This window comes from Symphalangus syndactylus, chromosome 16 (assembly GCF_028878055.3).
Source record: "Symphalangus syndactylus isolate Jambi chromosome 16, NHGRI_mSymSyn1-v2.1_pri, whole genome shotgun sequence".
Classification (NCBI taxonomy): domain Eukaryota; kingdom Metazoa; phylum Chordata; class Mammalia; order Primates; family Hylobatidae; genus Symphalangus; species Symphalangus syndactylus.
The window spans coordinates 66,274,768-66,298,111 of NC_072438.2; the positions used below are offsets into that span (position 1 = coordinate 66,274,768).

At 44.4% G+C, this 23,344-nt stretch overlaps 1 protein-coding gene across 6 annotated transcripts in view; it reads right to left on the bottom strand.

Annotated features, from left to right (window-relative positions):
• The window catches only part of EGFLAM (EGF like, fibronectin type III and laminin G domains), a 202,382-nt gene that overhangs the window by 49,793 nt on the left and 129,245 nt on the right, over positions 1–23,344 (bottom strand). For 2 of the 6 annotated variants that reach the window (XM_055245627.1, XM_055245626.1), the window contains exons 7-11: positions 10,219–10,334; positions 9,327–9,645; positions 8,568–8,668; positions 7,367–7,467; positions 3,548–3,692 (exon numbers count right to left, since the gene is read on the bottom strand). The exons of 1 other annotated variant lie outside the window; for it this stretch is intronic. In XM_055245627.1, the coding sequence (XP_055101602.1) occupies positions 3,548–3,692; positions 7,367–7,467; positions 8,568–8,668; positions 9,327–9,645; positions 10,219–10,334 (782 nt within the window). Of the gene's footprint in view, positions 1–3,547; positions 3,693–7,366; positions 7,468–8,567; positions 8,669–9,326; positions 9,646–10,218; positions 10,335–11,922; positions 12,058–12,558; positions 12,910–23,344 lie in introns of those variants that run through there. 3 more of the 6 variants (XM_055245628.1, XM_063619541.1, XM_063619540.1) reach the window with 3 other exon arrangements.

A 23,344-nucleotide genomic window follows, 5' to 3' on the forward strand; every position in this document is an offset into this window, starting at 1 on the left:
GCAAGTCTCACTAGCATGGAGTCAATCTATAGCCTGAGTATCCATAAAGCTACATGCTTCTTGCAATTAATTATTTTTTTTAAAAAAAGATGATGATATGGCTTGGCTGTGTCTCCACCCAAATACCATCTTGAATTGTAGCTCCCATAATCCCCAAGTGCCGTGGGAGGGACTCAGTGGGAGGTAATTGAATCTTGGGGGTAGTTACCCCCATGCTGTTCTCATGAGATCTGATAGTTTTATAAGGGGCTTTTCCCCGTTTGCTCAGCACTTCTCCTTGCTGCTCCATGTAAAGAAGGACGTGTTTGCTTCCCCTTCCACCATGACTGTAAGTTTCCTGAGGCCTTCCCAGCCATGCAGAATTGTAAGTCGATTAAACTTCTTTTCTTTATTAATTACCCAGTCTCAGGTGTTTCTTCATAGCAGTATGAGAACGGACTAATACAAATGGGGTCTGGCTATGTTAACCAGGCTGAAGGGCAGGGCTATTCATAGGCTCAAACATGGCTCACTGCAGGCTTGACCTCCTGGGCTCAAGTGATCCTCCCTCCTCAGCCTCCCAAGTAGCTGGGACTACAGGCATATGCCACCACACCTGGCTAATTTTTCTATTTTTGGTAGAGATGGGGTTTCACCATGTTGCCTAGGCTGGTCTCGAACTCCTGAGCTCAAGTGATCCTCCTGCCTTGGCTTCCCAAAGTGTGGGAATCACAGGCATGAGCCACTGTGCCTGGCAATCAAATTAATTCTTAATTCTTCTCTTTTTTTTTTTTTTGAGATGGAGTCTTGCTCTGCAGCCCAGGCTGGAGTGCAGTAGCGCAATCTAAGCTCACTGCAACCTCTGCCTTCCAGGTTCAGGCAATTCTCCTGCCTCAGCCTCCTGAGTAGCTGGGATTACAGGCGCCCACCACCACGCCCAGCTAATTTTTTTATATTTTTAGTAGAGACAAGGTTTCACATGTTGGCCAGGCTGGTCTTGAACTCCTGACCTCAAGTGATCCACCCACCTCAGCCTCTCAAAGTACTGGTATTGGAGGCATGGGCCACTGCGCCTGGCTCAATTAATTCTTATATTCATTAAAATCATAGAATCTTGAGATTAACAAAAAATATAAAAACTCATAATTCAAGCTCTCACTGGCTGTTGGATTCCTGGTACATCCCTAATAAAAAGTTTAGATAAGTTACCCCTTGAACAGCCCCCAAGGATATCCCCCCTCTCCTGAGATAGTCTGTTGCACTTCTGTCTCTTTGTATGATTAGGTGAAGCTAAAATCGACCTCCTGAGGCTCACTCCATTCAGCTTTGGCCTTGGGGGGGGTCCATGGAGTAAATCTTTCTTTCCCAAGACTCTCCCTTTGACTCTATAATGAAAAGCCACCTTGCGTGCCTTCATCTTCTCTTCTCCAAACTAAACATTGCTCCTTCAATCAATCCTTGAAGGGATTTCAAGTCATCTTCCAGTTTGGGTGACTACCCCTGGAACTGCTCCAATTTGTCTGCGGCCTTCTTAGAATGTGATCCAGATGTGAATGTAATCCTCTCAGAGGATTAGAGTCACCATCTGAGTCACTAGAAGCTATCACATGGTCACCAGAATAGAATAAGATCATCACCTCCCTTTTTTAGATGCTATGACTCTGTTAACACAGCCTATAATTTCTTTAGCTCATTGTTACCACATGACCCTGTTTGTTAACAGCTATGGAACTTCCCCCACTTTAAACGATTAGACATTTTCACAGGCTTCTATTGTAGCTTCCCCATTCTGTCTTCATGTGAGTATTTTGGACCCAAGCTAGAAGTTTCTTTATTCCTATCAAACTAACTTTTATCATGTTAGGCCTATAGTTCTGGCACTGATGTACTTCACTGACCCTGTCTTTTTCTTACCTAGCCATCTGAGCATAAACAATCTCCCTGGATTCACATTTACTAAATTTGAATTCTTATTCCTTTGGAACCACTGGGATCCAAATTAATGAGATATTTTCTTCTATATTTTGGAAGGCGGGGTGTCAGCAAGGCATAGCCCTTTATATCAGGGGTCCCCAACCCCTGGGCCATGGACCCATACCAGTCTGTGGCCTGTTAGGAAACAGGGTGCACAGCAGAAGGTGAGTGGCGGGGTGAGCGAGCATTTCCGCCTGAGCTCCGCCTCCTGTCAGATCAGCTGTGCCATTAGATTCTTACAGGAGCACGAACCCTACTGTGAACTGTGAATTGTGCATGCGAGGGATCCAGGTTACACGCTCCTTCTGAGACTCTAACCATGCCTGATGGTCTGAGATGGAACAGTTTATCCTGAAACCATCCACCCACCTTGGTCCGTGGAAAAATTGACTTCCACAGAACTGGTCCCTGGTGCCAAAAAGGTTGGGGACCACTGCTTTATATAATGTGTCTTGCTGGCAAAGAGTAGAGAGGAGCCCAGGCAGGGAGGAAGCTCTACACATATAAACAAAGGCTTTCTTGCTACATTTTTCCTTGGAGACTACAGACACCTGCCTGATTATAATTATAGGCTCAGTTCCTTGGCAGGCTGCTAATCCAAACTGTTTATTCTGAACATAGTCCTAAAATTGCCCAGACCATAACAAATATGTGAATACTAGGTGATTTGCTGAGTAGCCCAACAGTCCGACTTTTTTTTTTTTTTTTTTTTTTTTTTTTTTTTTTTTTACCATTTCCTACAATTACGGTCCCCCTCAAAGGGAGATGAACAGCTTATTCCTGCATTTTGAACCAAGCGAACCTTTCAAGACTATCTTCTAAAGCCACAGGATTGCAACACTCCTGCCCTAAAAGCAAGCTTTGTGTTTGACACTAATAATGGCTTCTAGGCTGGGTGTGGTGGCTCATCCCTGTAACCCCAGCACTTTGGGAGGCCTAGGTGGGAGAATTGCTTGCATCCAGGAGTTCACGACCAGCCTGGGCAACACAGTGAAACTCTGTCTACAAAAAAAAAAAAAAAAAAAAACCAAAAAAAAAAACAAACAAAAAAAAAGAAATTAGCCAGGCATGGTGGCACATGCCTGTAGTTCCAGCTACTTGGGAGGCTGAGGTGGGATGGTTTGAACCAGGGAGGTAGAGGCTGCAGTGAGCCATGATTATGCCACTGCACTCCAGCCTGGGAGACAGAGTGAGACCCTGCCTCCAAGTAATGATAGTAATAATGGGTTCTATTCTTCCAATATGGGCCTTCTTCTACCGCTGGCTTTGATGTACTTAGGGAAAGAGAACACGTCCTTGGGCACAGTCCTGCAGCATGGACCTGTGCACCAACAGCAATGATGCTTGCAAGTTTAATTCTTCTCTTTGGTAGATGTGCGGTGAATGTGTGCCCTGAAAGCTACCTGGAGTGCAAGACCCCTCAGGAGCACATCAAAGGTCTGTGGCACGGGTTCACCGTGAGAAATAGGCCTCACCGAGCCCATCCAGAACTTGAATCCTGCAGACTCTGCCACGGCTCTCTGCAGTAAGCCCTTCTCAGGAGGCTTATGGTGGGTGGCATGTGGGGTGGGCAGGGTGTGGGGCTCATGCTTACCTGAGACTGGCCTGTCACTGGGGTGCCGTTGTTCAGCTGCAGCAGCCCGCTCTGCCCATCTCTGTAGAGCATAACTGTGTGCCAGCCCCCTAGTTTGATTTTGGTCTCACTCACGATGATGGCAACCCCAGTTCCACAATTAAACCTGTTGGGGAGGAAAAGGAAAAGAAGATTCTTTGACGAACCAGCTCATTATATTTTCAGATTCCATGGACGTCACTTCCAGGTCAACAGCTCCTTTCAGAGTCAGTCTGTTCAGAGTTATGTTTATGAATATCAAGTGCTGTTGAAATCAATACAGGGAAGAACAAAGCACCTCTTCCTGGGGAGGATCTCCGTCTAGTTATCTTTCATCTGTCCATAGGAACTTTCAATTGTAGGGCCTTTGTTAACCTGATTTTTTCTGCCACTTAGAAAATCACGGGCATTTGGGTACCGTGCTCGCTACCTGTGTGACGGGATCTGTACCCCAAGCCTCAGCATCATGCACTATTCTCATGTAGCAAATCTGCACATGTACCCCCTGTATTTAAAATAAAAGTTGACATTAGGCCAGGCATGGTGATTTATGTCTGTAATCCCAGCACTTTGGGAGGCCAAGGCGGGCGGATCACCTGAGGTTAGGAGTTCAAGACCAGCCTGACCAACATGGTGAAACCCTGTTTCTACTAAAAATACAAGGATTAGCTGGACATGATGGCAGGTGCCTGTAGTCGCAGCTACTCCAGAGGCTGAGGCAGCAGAATTGTTTGAACCCAGGAGGTGGAGGTTACAGTGAGCCAAGATCACGACACTGCCTGGGCAACAGAGTGAAACTCTGTGTCAAAAATAAATAAAAATAAAAATAAAAAATGAAAGTTTAAATTTTAAAAAGCTGGGCACAGTGGCTCACATCTGTAATCCCAGCACTTTGGGAGGCCGAGGCAGGTGGATCACTTGAGGTCAGGAGTTCGATACCAGCCTGGCCAACATGGTGAAACCCTGTCTCTACTAAAAATACCAAAGTTAACTGAGCATGGTGGCAGATGCCTGTAATCCCAGCTACTCGGGAGGATGAGGCAGGAGAATCGCTTGAACCCGAGAGGTGGAGGTCGAAGTGAGTCCAGATTGCACCACTGCACTCCAGCCTTGGCAACAGAGACTCCGTCTCAAAAAAAAAAAGAAAGAAATTAATGAAAGGTAGTAGCTAATCCGCATCCCATTTTCTTTTCTTTTCTTTTGAGACAGAGTCTCGCTCTGTCGCCCAGGCTGGAGTGCAGTGGTGTGATCTCTGCTCACTGCAACCTTTGCCTCCCGGGTTCAAGAGATTCTCCCACCTCAGCCTCCTGAATAGCTGGGACTACAGGCTCATGCCACCACGCCCGGCTAATTTCTGTATTTTTAGTAGAGATGTGGTTTCACCATGTTGGCCAGGATGGTCTTGATCTCCTGACCTCGTGATCCGCCCACCTCGGCCTCCCAAAGTCCTGGGATTACAGGTGTGAGCCACCGCACCCGGCTCCCATTTTCTTTTGACTGGAAGTAGATGATCACTTCTGCTCGGAAGGAATTTAGCTTTCTCTGTTTCTGAAAAGGACAGGACCCATAAGAAAAGTAAAGGAAAAATCATAAGAAAGAGAAAAAGAAAGAAAATGATGGGCAACTAAGGACCTCCTTCTCGTTTTCAGTAATTGCCAAATGCTTACAGTGAATTCAAGGTACGGTGAATAGAAAGCAAGTCATTCTGTTTCCAGGGATTTCTCTGGGGACTTTCCCTACTCTCAAATAACAAAGCTCAGTGATATTCATAAATTATAAAAATCCAGGTCTTCAGGCTCATTTTGGCAAGCTGGCCAGCCCTGCCATCTGTGCTTAGGTGTACCTCAATACAGGCGAGGTCCATAGGAGGCTCAGCAGTGAGGTGAGAGAGGGGCGTCCTCAGATGGCTGCATTATTCTTGTTTTTATCCCAACCTCCCTATGGCCCAGGAGTGCCCACGGTCACTATGCCTAACAGGTGGAATCTTGGGCCTTTCTGGTCAACTTCCAAATAGCCACCAGGCCTCTTCCACATGGATCCTGAGACTGCCCTTGGGGAAGGAGTCATGGCCGGTATTTTCCTTACTAGGATTTGCATTAACTGCAGCCACTTCTCAGGCCCTCCCTTTGTCTCGAGATCCTCAGTGAAGTGAGATGCAGTCAAGAGGCATTGGGGAACAGGCTTACCCCAAGGAGGACAGCAGATTCATTCAGCAGGAGTTACACAGTTGGAGAGCTGCTACCAGCTAACAACTGCCAGTGCTACGGAGAGTCTATCCAATCCTCCAAGTGCTAGAACCCTACAAGGTGAAAACCACCGCCCAAGATCCTGGTGGCTAACACCAAACTTCCGTGAATCAAATCATTTAGCAAAGCATGGGGGCCCATTTTCTAGCCCAAGTGGGATGCTCAGAAGCCTTCTTCAACTTAACCAAAAACACTTTTATGCTGAAAGTAATTTAAGAAGACAATAGTAGCTGATGCTTATTGAGTACTTGCTGTGGGTCAGATGCTGCTCTAAGCGCTTTTACGAATTAACTCATTTAACCCTCACAACAGCCCCATGAGGAAAGGCAGGCTTGGAGAGGTTGCGTCACATGCTGAAGGTCAGGCAGCAGGGGGTGGTGCCATTAGGATGTCAGCCAGTGCACCACGGAGAAGGACAAGGCTGGTGCCCATTGGTTGTTCACAAAGAGGTGCAGTGCACACCTCCACGAGACTCATTAAAATCTTCACCCCTCCACAAAACTCTGCTCCCCAGAAGACCACACATAAGCTAAAGGTGGCTTCCAAAGTGTGTTGGGGGAGAAACGATGAGGGTAGGGGAGGCAAGCCAAAGAGTGCCCAGCACAGCCCAGAGGAAGATGAGGATGGGGAGCCCATAGGAGGTTGGAGGCTCCTCTCAGTCCACACCTGTCAGCCACATTTGCCAAAAGGAGAGGAGAAGAGCCCAGCCTTCTTCCCATCACATCCACTAGAGCTCCAGAGAAAAGAAACTGTCTTCCTTTGGCTCACTCTGCATCCTCAGGATCGATAGGAGTGCCAGGTACCCTCCTCAAGAAACATTCAGCAGCACCTACAGCACCAGTTACATCCAAAAGTACCTCCAGCACCAGGTACATTCAACAGCACCTGCAGCGCTGGGTACATTCAACAGCACCTTCAGCGCCGGGTACAGTCAACAGCACCTTCAGTGCCAGGTACATTCAACAGCACCTTCAGCGCCAGGTACATTCAACAGCACCTCCAGCACCAGGTACATTCAACGGCACCTCCAGAGCCAGGTACATTCAACAGCACCTGCAGCGCTAGGTACATTCAACAGCACCTCCAGAGCTAGGTACATTCAACAGCACCTGCAGTGCTGGGTACATTCAACAGCACCTCCAGAGCTAGGTACATTCAACAGCACCTGCAGCGCTGGGTACATTCAACAGCACCTCCAGAGCCAGGTACATTCAACAGCACCTTCAGCGCCAGGTACATTCAACAGCACCTGCAGTGTCAGCAGCATATGTTCAACAGCATCCCCAGGACCAGGTACACTCAACAACACCTCCAGAGCCAGGTACACTGTAGGTGCTGCTGAATGAATGAGTGATTTCCAAAATGCAAGTTTTATAGGTTATCCTGCAATCCCAGTACCCCAGTATTTGGTAAACTGGTTCATACTCATTTTATACAAACCATTCCTTCATCTACTAGAACCAATCCTGTATATATTTTTTCATACTATAAAAATGCAAATATAATGTAGGATAATGTAACAAAAAGAGAGTGTGAGGCTTTTGGCAGGAATTACCTGAACTGCAGGGAGCGTCGGATGATAGCCAGGGACATGAAATCCCCCCTCCCATGTTCGTTCTCCCCACAGTAGAGCAGTAAGCCATCCTCTGCCTCCGCCTGTGATTATACAAACAAAAGCCACATGAACAGTAAGCACCTCCCCTTCCTTAAAGCGCCATCTGGAAAGACTCACAAACGTGAAACTTGAGCATTTTCTCCTCCAGGATCCTATCTACAAAGGGTCAAGCATGTGGGCTCCAATTCACTCCCAGATACCTGGTCCCAGTTCATTTTCAATAAACTAATGGCAGTGATATAAACTGAGGGGTAGCAGTGAGGCAAGAGCAAGGTGACCCCATCTTTGACCCGCTTTTTACTTGTCCTTTGTGGACGCACCTGCAGAGCCTCGGAAAACCAAATGTACAACGACCATGGTCACAGTGAGGACGTTGCTGGTGTACATCCAATTCTATTTTCACTTTATTCTTTCTATTTCCCTCCCTCTGGGGAGGCATGGACATTTGCTCCTTTCCTTCTATCAGGAGAACAGGATGGTAAGAATAGCTCAGCCAAAAGCTGTGCTGGTGGTCTTAGACTAAGACAGGTCATTTCTTGAAGACTCAACGCTGTGGCCATGACTTCAAATGAGACTTCTTTCCAGACCTCCAGACCTTTTTGTGTCATTGGAGATACCCAAAAGAATGAGTTTAAGCTGAGGTCACTGATTGAATTCTTATCTGCAGTTGATTCAAGTCAGAGAACCTCCACTGGGCCCTCACGATGCAAGGGTTGCGTAGAGAACAGTTTTCTATTTGTTCAGTGACAGCTATCACAATGAAGACAGAGAATTGGGCTCTCTTTTTAAACAATTTTGGAATGGGGAATGCATGGTTTCTTCTCAATCCTGGCCTGGGAGAAATCACTATTATGAACAACATTGCTCGGACCCCAACATTCTCACTTGGAACCTTCATGCCAGCCACTCTATAGTTCTGTGACATACAAACCCACCGTCTCCTCACTGTCACACTTGAATGTTGTGAATGTGCTCCTCATTCCTATTGACCCATGAGTTGGTTTAGAGACAGGCTCTGTGTCATATTTACCTTTGATCGCTCTCCCTGCTGCCTCCCTTCCTCTCCCCCAGCCTTTGAATGTAGCACATTGCTGTGTTAAAATGTCCAAGAAGCACTCATCAAACAACACATCCCTCTTACCCTAAATTCAAGAGTAATTTGGAATGCCTGATAGGAATTCTTCAGAGGTTCAAATGTTACATAGGAGTGGCCAAAGAACTGAGGATACTGGATAACAATATCTGAAGAAGAAAAAAGACAACACAAAAGAATGCTATTTCCTCACTTCTTCAAAAGCAAAAATCAATATACAACATTGCCTGAATATCATTAAGTGAGAACCCTCACTAATCTGTTCAACTTCACTATCTTCTTTTATATACTTTTTAAACCTAAAACTCTCATTCTGGAGACTTTGAGCTTCTGAAATTCTTAGGAAGAAGCTGCATTTTTGGAGACTGGCACTGGCTTTCCTAAGAAGAAACCAATGGCTTTAGGGCCACTGTCACTTGCCCTCAGCTCAACAGGCCTTTATGCAATATAAGTTGGCCCAGTTGTTATCCTTCTTAACCCTCATGCATAAGTTTTAAATGCATATTTTGGTAGAGATGTGATTATAGTAAAACCTACCTCTCTAAGATAGTATCAAGATGATTTATTGATTGCTTTAAAGGGACTACACATTTGGCACACATAGAAATAGGGCTGCTGTCTACTTAGAAGCAATGAAAGTTGCCTCACAATTTGCCTTGTATAGTTAATTTAATGACCAATATGTGGAAGAAGAAACTTATCTTGGAGAAGGGACTAGAAGGAACTATGTTTGGACCACAAAACTGCCCTCTGGCTCTCAATGGTGCCAATTCATCACCACATTCTTCCTCTTCCCCAAGGGCCTACCTTCTGAGCAGCTCTCACCACCTTTGCCCAGGGTGCACTGGCATCGCGAGCCCCCCCAGGTGTAGTCATTGACACAGAAGCTGTCAGCAGAGCAGAGAGTTTCATCACAAGGCATGTCAAAGAGCCTTGACATTATGGCCACACCGTTCTTCCCCTTCCTTTCTACGGGAATGGGCTGCGGAGCCACCGTGGTCACAGGGAGAGATGCTGAGGTAGGGAGGATGAGCCTGGAAATGGTCTTTGGGTTAGATATAGACATCTTCTTGCTTTCCACCAAAAATTTCTTATTCCCTCCTTTGGTAGCAGGAAGTGGTTTAACCTAAAGCCAGAGAAGGAAAGGGGTTCAGGATGAACACAGAGCATGGCAATTGGACTGTTTTATTTATAGTTGTTGCCTAGTACTTGAAAGCATGGTCACTTCCAAAAACCCTAGGATGGAGATGGGGAAGACAGCACTGACTCTAATTTATGGACAAAGAGCTTGATGCTCAGGGACTTTCAGTGCTTTTCCCTGTATTACTCAGAAAATCAGCAGTAAAACTGATATTACATGATTTATTCTTATTACAATATGATGAAGATGCATGACTTTGTCAAGGAATTGTTCATTTCCTTATAATACCTGATTTTCTGAAATTTCCCTTGGTGGGAAATCAAAATATGCTTTTGCTGGATTGTGAAGTCTGCCTACGGAACATCAGCATGGCTAGTACTTCCCTACTACTGATTTATCAGCACCTGGAGACTGATCGTCAGAGGAAACAAATCAGTGTTGAAAGCAAATGGGCCCATTTAAGTTTTAAGTAAAATGTTTATGGTCCATTGGCTAAATTGCCTTGTTCGGCAAGGAAACAGAAACACCCTGGGTTTTAAGAGCAGAGATTATTGTTACCTCCTCAAAGGAAATATCCAAATCTAAGTCGTCTTCAAATCCTTCATCATCCTCACCGGCTCCCATGTCGGTGATATAATGGGGTCCATAGCGGCCACTTCCCGCCTCCTCAGGGCCTTCACAATGAAAAGCAGCATATCTTTCATCAGCACAGGCCTTTGTACTATTGTCTAGCCTAACTCAGCTGCAGGCAGAGCTGTACCAAATGGAACGCAGTGTATTGGAAATATAACAACGAATTCAACACAGAAAAGGAAGTGTCAATGACCAAAAGATATAAAAAAAGTTTCCTCTCGTAAGTTACTAAGGAATTGCCAACTGAAACCAGAAAGAGCTTCCATTTTATACTGACAAGACTGGCAAAAATATCAATCAGGTAATAAAAATATTACTAAGGATGAGATCAATGAGGACTCATATGGTACTTGTGTAAACTGGTCCAGTCACTTTGTGAAATATTTGGAAATATTTCATAAAGTAGATGTTTGTTCATACTTAGCAATCCCACCCCAACTTACAAAAGCTAGAGAAACTCCTGTACATGTGTACCAAAAGGCATGTTCAAAACAGGTTCATAGCATCAGAATTTGTAATAGTAAAAAATACTCCAAATATGCTATTTATAAGAACAAACAACAACCCAAATGTCCATCAATGAAGAATGACCAAATTATTTATAGTATATCTATAGAATGGAGTACCATATAGTAGGGGAAAGGAATGAATCATCATTTAATATATCAACATGGCTTAATCTCACATGATTTCATACAAAAAAAATGCAAGTTGGAAAAGAACGCATCTAGTTTGATGACATTAATATAAAAGACAACAGCAAACAAAACAATATATTACTTAGGGATACATATATATGTAATTTAAACTCTTTAAAAAAGCAGGACAATCACATAAATAAATAACCAAGGGAAGATAGAAAAGGGATATGAATGAGGTGTGATTCACAGGGGCCTTTGAGAGTATTCCATCATATTCTATTTCTTAAGGTAAGTGCTGGGTACCTGTAAATATTCATATTTTTTATATGTTATATATATACATACATACTTTTGATGTACAAAGTATTTCACTAAAAGTCTTTAAAACAAGAAAGGGAGATTATAGTAAACACTCCCACAACTAAAAAAAAGGGGGACCTATAATGTATCTTGGGGGTCAACCATTTCATCCATCTTAGCAGGACAACGAAATCTTTCAGAACTGAAAGGTGGGTGAGAAAAGCTCTCATATGTCAATACACAGCTTTGTCTTTTGGGAGACATTCAGTTGGCATTTTTATTCATCTGTCATCCACAGAATCCACTGATGCACAGCACTCTGATTTAGGCTGCACACAGGAAACACTCCACCAGGAGGTGGCAGCCTTTTAAAGAGCGGCTCCAGGGCACCTGCATGTCCTCACAGTGGATTTTGGCCAGCACAGGTACTAACTTGCTGCCCTCTCCCAACTGAACAAGCCAGGCACCAGCCTTTAGGGCAGTAACAACTTTGGCAACAGAAACTGACTTTGGTAGGATGCTGATGCTCATTAGTTATTAGACATCCAGTGTTTGGATGCCTAGTGAAAAAGAAAAAGGAAAAATAACATAAAAAGCATAAAAAACATAAACTAAACTTAAAGACATTTTGCTTTCAGAATAAGCTAAGTCACGCACCATTCTCACAAAGACAATGTCACCCTCCTACCTTGTCTGTCCGGGCTGCTATGACAAAAGTACCATAAACTGATGGCTTGTAAACCACAAACATTTATTTTTCACAGTTCTGCAGGCTGTGAAGTCCCAGATCAAAGGGCTGGCAGTATCTGATGAGGGCACAGATGGTGCCTTCTCACTGCATCTTCACATGGTGGAAAGGGCAAACGAGCCCCTTTGGGCCTCTTTAACAAGGGCACTGATCCCATTCACAAGGACTCCACCCTTATGATCTAAGCACCTCCCAAAGGCCCCACCTTGGGGGTTAGGATTTCAACATATGAATTTGAGGGAGACATAAACATTCCGACCACAGCACTCCTCCAAACAAAATAGCAATCAGATTGAAAATGGAGTGGAAGGAAATGGCAGAAAGTCATTTTTGTCAGGGGGCGTGCTGTTGATCAGAAATCAATCTCCTCCCAGACCAGAAGAGAGAAGTGTGGTCAGCAGATGACGCAGATGACCCAGAGACAGGATGGAGTGAGCTGTTCTCAGGGATTCGGGCACATCTTGGTGGAGGTGGAATAACAAAGGGGAGACGGTGTTCTCACCCTTTCCACACAATTCCCCTTAAAGTAGTCCACCTGTCAACTGAAAATTCAACCTGTCGATGCCAGATTTATACCTGGATGCATGTTCTCTCAAGCCACCTGCATGCAGCGTATCTGTGTGCCAGATGTCTTCACACAAAAAGCCCTTGAGGACAGCTCCCTCCTCTTGTCTCTATCTTTGTACAGCAAGCAGTCCCCCTTATCTGTATTTTTGCTTTCTGCAATTTCATTTACCCTCGATCAACCACAGTCCAAAAATATTAAATGGGAAATTCCAGAAATAAACAATTCATAAGTTCTGAGTAGCATGATGAAATAGCATGCTGCCCTGCTCCGTCCTGCCTGGGATATGAATTATCCCTCTGTCTGGCTTATCCATGCTCCATATGCTCCCTGCCCCATGGTCAGCAGCCGTCTCAGTTGTCAGATTCACTGTCATGGTATCGAAGTGCTTATGTTCCAGTAACCATTATCTGACTTCATAATGGCCCCACAGTGCAAGAGCAGTGATTCTGGGATTCAGATATGCCAAAGAGAAGCCATGAAGTGCATCTTTTAAATTAAAAGGTGAAAGTTCTCAACTGAATTAAGGAAAGAAAAAAAATCATATGCTGAGGTTGCTAAGATCTATGGCAAGAACGAATCTTCTATTTGTGAAACTGTGAAGAAGGAAAATGAAATTTATGCTAGTTCTGCTGCATATATAGGGTTCAGTATTATCTGCAGTTTCAGGTGTCCCCTGGGGATCTTGGAACCCATCCCCCACGGAGAGGGAACTACTGTATCGCTCTCTCTCGGCCCCTCTCTCTCTTTCTCTTTCTCCCCTCTGTCCTTTCCCTCGCTCTCCGTTTCTATCTCTGCCTCTCTCATATATTCAGAATTGTTAGATTCCAGAAGAAGAAATCCATTTGGGAGTAAAAGAATTATATAGCACATACAAAGCAAGCTGGCTTTTGTCTTCAGTAGGTTGGCTTCTCTCCCTCCAGGCTGTTCTTCCTTGCCCTGTCCACCTTATTGACACATTCTTAACAAGGTTAAGATTCTCTTCATCTTTATCCTATGGTTTCCTATCTGAAAAATCACCTTCAGTGACTCTCCACTGCCTACAACATAAATTCTAAGCTTCTTCATCAAGAATTCAAGGTTCTCAATTAAAACAGCTCCTTTTTTCCTCCTCCTTCCCCCATCACCATGATTTATTGAATTCTACTCCCTCTCCTCTTCTTATCAGGTACTATTGGGTGCTCAACATGATATATTTCTAAACTTTTCAATAATCTTGCAAGGTAAGTATGACTAATCCCATTTTGTACATAAGAAAACTGAAGTTAAGAGTAGTTAAGTAATTTGCCTAAAATCAAAGACTTTATAACTGGCTGAGCTGAACTCAAATCCAAGGTCTGTCTGGTGACTGCTCTCCTAATTGCCTATTGCAGAAGAAGCCACTGTGGAGGTAGAAAGATCCTAGAATTTGAGAAAATTACCATATGTTGATCATTCTTAGTGTGCCAGGAGCTTGTCATACATTGCTTAAGTTAATCCTCACAAAATACTATAAAATTGGTGTTATTACTTCCATTTTACCAAGTGGAGATATAGACACAGAGAGATTAAATAACTTGCTCAAAGGCAGGCAGATGGGAAATGGCAGGGCTAGGTTTTATCCTTGGTCTCTCTTTTGACTACATCATGCTACGTAATCTGAATCCTAATTACGTTTTCAGGTTTTTGCTGTTTTTTAAAAAATATTCTTTAAAAGCTACATAATAGCCAAACTGGTCTGCCAGTTGTCTCCTGAATGTATCTTGTATTTTCTTACCCTAGGATTTTGGTTAATGCTTTTTCCCATTGTCATCTTTTTCCCACTCCGATCTCCTTACACACAGCCTACCTATTCTCCCAGGGGGCATGCATTCTATGGAGACAAAGCTGAATGTGTGCCATCAAAAGACCAAAATCAAGCGACATTTTAAAAAGAAAACAGACTCTTCTAGGGAAAATGGTGACTCCACAAAGTAAGAAGCCACCAAGACCTGTAGGACATTCCTTCATCTTCTCCTGGTGGGGCTACCCAGCCATGGATATATGCCTCCGATCAGCATAAATGCCCAATGCTTGATCAAGTCAACACATGTGTAAGATGGTGTGTACATCTTCTGGGCTCCTGGCCTTAGACTCTTGCCCTTGTGTTTACCAACTCGACTGTAAATCCTTTGAGAGCAGAAACCATATTTTAGATTTCTTGATATATTTTTCCTTCCTCCATGTCACTAACACTTCATGTACTCAACAAAGGTCAACACCCTTGAGAGGAGTGAGAGGAGACACTCCCCTAGTGCTGAACTATGTCCTGCCCTTGCTCAACATGGTGGGACTCTGCCTCCCAATCCAAAGACCCCCAAAACTGCCACCAATCCTGTCCTTTTCCCCAAATGAAGCTAGAAGCAAGAATGGAAAGAGATCTTAGCCACCATCCAGCCCAATCTTCTCATTTCACAAGCATGGAAACCGAGGCCACAGAAGAGAGTTGACTTAAAATCAAGATCATGCATCTCATTAGAGGAAGCTCTAACTCTAGAAGCAGATAATATGACTCTAGTTCAATGTCCATAAGATTCTATTGCACAATTTTTTTTGGCATCAAGTATCTAAAGATAGTTCAGTCAGAAGAACCTGGAACCTAGAGAAGCCAAGGGTTAGAGTGTAGGTGGCTGAGATCTCTTACTGCCCCTCCATCTGCTCTAGGAAATTCTGTTTCTCGCCGGGCGCGGTGGCTCACGCCTGTAATCCCAGCACTTTGGGAGGCCGAGGCGGGTGGATCACGAGGTCAGGAGATCGAGACCATCCTGGCTGAAACGGTGAAACCCCGTCTCTACTAAAAATACAAAAAATTAGCCGGGCGTGGTGGCTGGCGCCTGTAGTCCCAGCTACTCGGAGAGGCTGAGGCAGGAGAATGGCGTGAACCCGGGAGGCGGAGCTTGCAGTGAGCCGAGATTGCGCCACTGCACTCCAGCCTGGGCGACAGAGCAAGACTCCGTCTCAAAAAAAAAAAAGAAATTCTGTTTCTCGAAGGGGACTCCTCAGAGAAAAGGACCACAAGCAAATTGCTGCTACTACGAAATGATACCATAATGAGAATGGAAATAATCCTGGATTCTCTGCTCATTTCGACAAGTAAAATAAGGCGCATATTTTTCAATGGATAATGTTCTTTGGTCTTTGTAAAAATTGTTTCCGTTTTGACACTTTTTGTAACCTATTTCTTTGAAACATGAGTTCACTCAGTTTGGGGAAACATAGGGTATGGAAGAAGAAAGGGAAAAGGAACATGGAATCACAAGGATTTAGAGTCAAAGTAATTTTAACTTTCGTAGAAAGACCACAGGGATCAGCTAACACAACAAGCCTATTTTACAGAGGAGTCAACTAAGGCTCAAAGAATCCATGAGACTCACCCAGAGAAGCAGCTCATTAGTGGCAGAGCTGATCTAGAATTCTGGGCTCCTGCTGCTGCAACCCAGTCCTCTTTGCAGCATCCCAAACTCCCTCTCTCACAATAATCCAGGATAATAGTCATTTCCCATTTTTAATAAAAAGGAAATGAGCACAGAGAGAACCAGGCACAGCATGATGGAAGAAACCGGGAACTAAAGCCTCACTACTTCTGTTTCCTGACTGCCCCGCCACCTCAGATCCCCAATCCAGAGCTTACAGGAAGTTTTTACCAATGTTATTTCTAAGTGAGCACAGAATGTACGGTCCAAGCCAGTGATAAGAATTCTCCCTGTAGCCTGGGGTTATTGTAATTAAAGTGCATAACTTATCTCTTTCTACTTGGCACTTTGTTAATTAGGAAAAGAGAACATTAAAAAGGAGACATTTATTAGAACCAGAATAATCAAACCACTAGTTCAGGGGTTATTCCATTGTAAAAAAAAAAAAAAGTTAATAAACAAAAACAATTTTTTGTTAATAGATAAAAGGGTGACTTTTATTTTATAAAAAAAACCTGTGCTTTGTTTTAATAAAGGCATCACAGGTTTTCTATAAATAATGAGTTTCTCAGCTATATCAACATGATGTAGTTGGAAATATCGCTAGTCATAGAATCCAAATAATTGGGAGAAGGACATAAATGGCTTGGGTGACCTTGAGGAGGCCACTTCATCTCTCTGGGTCTTGTGTTTTCCAGTAAAATAAGGAGTGGGATTAGACTTGATGACCTTGAAATCCTTTCCAGCACTAACATTCTGTGATCCTAAAAGCCACCCTTTTAATTTGGACATATTGCAGGCATCTGTCACATCAAGCAAGGTTTCAAAAAGAAACAACTGGAGAATTTTACTTATGTGGATGAAAAAGCAAACAGAAGTTAGTTCAGCATGGAAGTCACATGCTTTGGGGATTGTAGCACTGTGTTCTCCTGTAGGAGGTGATCCATTGTCATTTATAGGAATCCATCTTCACTCAAAAGGACCAGGTTGTATTTTGAGTCCCTTCTCTTAATGTCTTTTAGCAACAACAAGGGAGGAACACGTATTCCCTACTCTTGGAGTTCCAATCATGATAATAGAGTCTCCCTAAGTACTGCTGGATTCTTGTCCAACCACTTTCCCTGCCTACAGAGATGGGGACAGTGACTTGGCTGCTAAATGGAAGCAGTAGGTCCACATTTCTGAAGGAGGGAAGCTGATCTATCAAAGGACCTTGGGGGCCAGGTGCAGTGGCTCACACCTGTAACCCTAGCACTTTGGGAGGCCAAAATGGGTGGATCACTTGAGCTCAGGAGTTTGAGACCAGCCTGCGCAACAGGGCAAAAACCCGTATCTAACAAAAATACAAAAATTAGCCAGGCATAGTGGCATGTGTCTGTCATCCCACCTACTCAGGAGGCTGAGATGGGAGGATGGCTTGAGCCTGGGGGGCGGAGGTTGCAGTGAGCTGGGATAGTGCCTCTGCACTCCAGCCTGGGTGACAGAGTGAGACCCCATCTCACAAAAAAAAAAAAAAAACTAAAACAAAAATAAAAAAGGACCCTGGGGAGGGAGGAGGAATTCGATTTGGAACTAATTAATTCAGTTCTTCCTACCTTCCCTCTCCACCTAGCATAGTGGAAAACAATAGCCTGGTAGGTCTGACTCCTGTGCAAACCCAAACTTTCCCTCAAGTGGGTTCTCCCATAGTCTGGACTGGACAGAAGGGAGTTTGCAAGCTCACTTTGGCTCTTAGAGTGAGCTACGTCTCCTGACCCAGCCTTTTTAGAAATAAGAATGGCATTTGATTCATCTGCTTCATCTTCATCCTTATCATCTTCCTCTGCTGACTGTGTTGTTTTATTTTTCAACTGATTTCAAAAGTGGGCAACAAAAAGTGCTATTAATTGCGTCTCTTCAAAACCCTAATACCCACCAGAATAAGAATGGTTCTCCATGAGGCTGTAAGCCACAGACAGAAACTGGGTCATCTCTTTCAGTGCAAATGTTCAAGAATTGGTTGGTTAGATGGAATAATGACAGGTCAGACCTGTGGTTTGAGTCCCTTCAAGGTCTGCCCAAGACCCTATGTGACTTGGCCCTGCAAGCTTGAGCCTCATCTCTCACCAATGTATTCCTTCTCACCGTGCTCCAGCTGCGCTGGCTCTTCTTTCAATGTTTTGGATGAACCATCCTTTCCTCTGACTCAAGGCCTTTGCAGATGCTGTTCTCTATGCTTAGAAATCTTAGCCCTCACTGCCCATCCCTTTACCTTTTTAATTCTTTCATATTTCTGTTCAAAATCACTTTCTTAGGGATGTCTTCCTTGTATCCCAAATAAGGTCAGGTATGTTCTCATAGCTCTCCTCTTTAGCGGCATTATGAGTTTGTAATTTTATGCTTATTTATGTGATGATTTCATAAATGTAATTCTCCCACCAGACTGTAAAATCCTTGAGGAAATCAACACTATCTATTTTGGTTTCTGTTGTACCACCCAAACCTCACTCAGTCCTGACACATTTTAGAAACTTACAGAATGTACAGAAAATAGAAACAGTGAACTTTTGGAGTAGTTTAGGCATAATAAAAATATATGACAGCAGCATTCATCTAGGTTCTTAACAGCAAAAGTTCAGGCCCAAGGGGAGCCACACTTTTCCAGGATCTTAAGGATGTCATTCTGCAGAATGTTCCTGGAAAGCAATCCACACCCAGAGCCCCTCTGGAGTTGATGTTCCCAGTGGCTCTTCCGCATTAAGTCACTTTGGCTTGGGCTATATGCTTTAAGTAAAGTCAGTCCTGCTACCCTGGCCAAAAAAATGACTGAACCAGGATCTATGCCTGATCTGATAATGACCACATTCAGAGCAGCCATCTCTGAGGGTCCTTGGTGTGACAATCTGTGCTTACGCTGGAAGGTAAGGTAGATATTCCAACCTCAGCTCCCTCCTCTCTCACCTGCTTCTGCTGTAGATATTACAGAAGCGAAATACTGGATTTTTAAGTCCCCCTTGCTCACGGGGTGGGGGTAGGGAGAGTCATATGACAGTTTGGGTCACTAAGATGCACGTGGACGCCTGTTGGAACCTCCCAGCTTTCTACATTTGCTTAGGCAGTGAAGGTGCTTGTGATAGCTGGAGCTGCAGCAGCTAATGCATTCCTAATTGAAACATGGTGATCAAACAGCTCAGTTAGACCCTATCTTAGAAAATATTGAATCTGATGCTGGACGTGGTAGCTTACACCTGTGATCCCAGCACTTTGGAAAGTTGAGGTGAGAAGATTGCTTGAGCCCCGGAGTTCAAGACCAGCCTGGGCAACATAGCAACACTTCAACTCTATAAAGATAAAAATTTTAATTAAAAAGATATTGCAACTGAGTACATGCAGTGTGAATGAGTCACAAGAGCTACTGGGTGACTTACCTAGTAGCTGGGTTCTGCATGAAGAAGGCCTGCTCAACACCAGCCAGCGCAAGAACTCAGGGGCTGCAAAGATGTGGATGGCTTCCCTTGCTCCTCCCTTTCCCCCAAATAATCTGCTGGAACCAGTCCCTTCAAATCTGAATGAATCTAATGAATGCAGCATTTTGTTTTTATGATGGTAGGGTTGGGACTGGTGGGGGAAAGTAACTCTAAGTACCGACCATAGGCAGATATGTTGTTCTTTTATGCTCAGCACATTTCATGAAACTCTTATTTGACCACAGCCTAAGAATGGCACCTCAGGCACCCAGTGACTTCCAGAGCCCTCACCTCAAAGCTTCTCAGATGCCTTTATCTTTATGCACGTCCACACAGCAGAAGCGCAAATAGTGCATAACCCCTGTGGGGTGTTGCCTTTTGAAGTACATAAGCCAGTCAACCAAACACATGCCACTGCGTCTTTCTCTCTCGGAGTCTCCCTTTCTAAAGATAATGGGACCGTGGAAAGTTAAGCAGATGGCCAGAGACCAAGGTGTTATGCACCTGCTTCTCTGCCACCTGCTGATGGAGGAGATACATAGGCAAAGCATAATGGGGGAAGCGGCTGTGAACACAGCAGGAAAACCCAAGGCCATCTTTCCATCATGGTGTGCGAGAGATTTCAGGCTTGGAGCATTTGTAAGTTTAGAGAATAATGAATAGTAATTTCCTGGCAACCTTCTGTGGCAATACTTCAGGACTGGAGGGGGGGTGGGCAGTGTAAAATTCAGACAGGTGATGAAAACATTTCTAAACATCTGAAATGGTGGCGGACATTAGGTATTCAGTGCTATGTACACAGCAGGCACTCAATATGTATTTGTTAGATGAGTGAGTGAGTAAATGAGTGAGTGAATGTTTTCTATATGAGCCAAATCTTGCAGGGTGCTCTGCACATGGTAAATGCAAAATAAATGTTAGTTGAAAGACCGCAGTTATAATCTGATATGATCTATGTATCTAGTCAGTCATTTTCACTGGAAGTTTGGTAGCAATTTTTTTTTTTTTTTTTTTTTTGAGACGGAGTCTCGCTCTGTCGCCCAGGCTGGAGTGCAGTGGCGCAATCTCGGCTCACTGCAAGCTCCGCCTCCTGGGTTCACGCCATTCTCCTGCCTCAGCCTCTCTGAGTAGCTGGGACTACAGGTGCCCGCCACCACGCCCCGCTAATTTTTTGTATTTTTAGTAGAGATGGGGTTTCACCATGGTCTCGATCTCCTGACCTCGTGATCCACCCGCCTCAACCTCCCAAAGTGCTGGGATTACAAGCGTGAGCCACTGCGCCCGGCCAGCAATTGTAAACTGACTGTTAATGGGAGAAAACTATTGCCCATAGCATCAAGAGGATATGGCTTTTGAAAGGAAGCTTGCACTTTGGCGGGTTCTCTCTCTCTCTCTCCTTCTGTGGGATAATCTGGCAGTACATATCACATTCCTTATCATTCGCACTTTTTAAAAGGAAATGTAATGGCATGTGATATGTTTATGGGACAATATTATGTTCAGAAAAAATGTGGATCATTGGTGTTTTCATATGAGTAGTTGGGGGTGGGAGCAGGTTGGGATGGGTTGAAGAATGAATAGGAGGCTTTTAAAGAGTGGGTACAGTGAATGGAAACACAATAACTCTAGCTTGAAGGAAAGCAGGGAGATGGAATGGTAGGTGGCGGGTTGTGAGCATAAGGAGAGTCTTTTTCTATGAGTAGAGAACACACGTTTGTGTCCTTATGGGGATGATCCGCTAGAAAAGCAAAGATGAAAAGATAAATCATTTGGAGAGACAGGGTAACTGACTGAAAATTGACATATGTAGTATGGTCTCCAATTGGCTCCCTAAAAAAGAGGGCTCAATTCACATCTTGCACTGAGAAATCAGGAGCTAGATCAGGGAGAGTGAGATGGCAAAGAGAGCAGATGTAGCTTGTCAGTGGCTCACAGTCCAGTAGGGAGGGAGACTTACACGCCTACAGCGCACAGCAAGAGGGTTGAAGCTAAGATGTGAGCAGTTGAGTCTGTGAAGCTTCTCTGTTCCTTAAAGTGGCTTCACATTTGAGTACCAACCATGCTTCAGTTCTCCTTTAGGTATTCAGATGGGCAAGTTGTTCAAACCAGAGACACTTAGACCCTCTCTTCTCACTCTTTAAAGACAAAGTGCTAGGAGAAAATAATCGTACAGACAAAATCCTATATCCAGCCTGGGCAAGATGGTGAGACTCCGTCTCTCAGAAAAAAAATTTTAAAATTAGCCAGGCACAGTAGCTCACACCTGTAGTCCCAGCTACTCAGTGGGGGAGCTGAGGCAGGAGAATCCCATTAGCTCAGGAGTTCAGGCTGTAGTGATCTATGATTATACCACTGCCCTCCAGCCTGGGTGACAGACCGAGACCCAGTCTCTAAAAAAAAAAAAAAAAAAAAAAGACCAGGCATGGTGGCCTACACCTGTAATCCCAGCACTTTGGGAGGCCGAGGTGGGCAGATCGCCTAAGGTTGGGAGTTCGAGACCAGCCTGACCAATATGGAGACACCCCGCCTCTACTAAATATACAAAATTAGCTGGGTGTGGTGACACAGACCTGTAATCCCAGCTACTCAGGAGGCTGAGGCAGGAGAATCGCTTGAATCCAGGAAGCAGAGGTTGTAGTGAGCCGAGATCGTGCCATTGCACTCCCGCCTGGGCAACAAGAGCGAAACTCCATCTCAAAAAACAAAATAAAATAAAATAAACCCTACATTCAATTAAATGGTTGTTCAACAGTAACAGTGAAACAAAGACATGATCATAAAGCCTGAGACAGTTTATCACTAACAGATCTTTAAACATTTATTTAAAAGTATATTTCAAGAAAAAGAAGGAAAGAGTAAGATGCGAAGAGTTGTGGGCACAGAAAGTGGTAAATCTGTAAATAAATCTAAACAAGCATTAGAGTTGAAAAAAATGTGGTTACTAAACAAGGTAGAACAAAAATACCGAAAAGTAACATGTAACACAAGAAGGAATTGATTTGGACTGAAACTGCTAAGACCCTATTGATACAGAAGGGCTGGGCTCCTAGCTAAACCCCACCCTTAGGCTTGGAACCACAGCCCTAAGTGAAAACAGCTGACCCGGTTTTTCCAACCAAATGTTGCCTTTTTGGCTTGCTTCGCCCCTGTCCTCTGCCCATAAGACTTCAGCTGGCAGAGCAACACGAGTGGCTGAGCAGCGAGGATACAAGCAGCTGAACGGTGAGCAGAGAAGCAACTGAGTGCTGGAGACTACAAATAGATGGATAGATGGCTAACTTCAGACGGTGCGGCTTCAGAAATGGGCCTAGCCGGAGATGGCTGGGCTTCAGGGAAAGATCACCTTCCCATCTCCTTTCCAGCCTCCCTTTCCGCTGACAGCCACCCACTGCTCAATAAAGTCTTCTGTATTCATCACCTTTCAAACAGTTTGTGTGACCTGATTCTTCCTGGACCCCGAACAAGAACCCGGGTGCCGAGAGGGCTGGGGCTGCCACCCTGACCCTCTACTAAGCTGGTTGGCTATTGGCTGTCCCTGGATGGCAGAGCTGAAAGAGCATTGGTGGTAACATGCTTGGACGCTGCTGTGGGGCCCGCACAAAGCCTGCTCCGCCAGAGAGGAGCGACTAGCCAGTGCCAGCATTCGTTTGCTCTGGTTCCCGCACTCTTCCTCCCGCGAGGACTGGCCGGCGGTGGGCTGAGTGAAACCAGCCACTCCAGTTCCAGCCCACAAAGGGGGTCAAGGGAACTGATCTGTCTCATCATTACTGTTTTATTATTGTTTGAGAGGAGGGTAATAGATTGTGATGAACTTTAGACTGTTTAAGTGTGAGCGTTAACAATGTATGGATGGTAAATAAAATAATGTATATTCCATCCTAATACAGAGGAAGAAAGGACTAAGAAATACAGTCAATCCT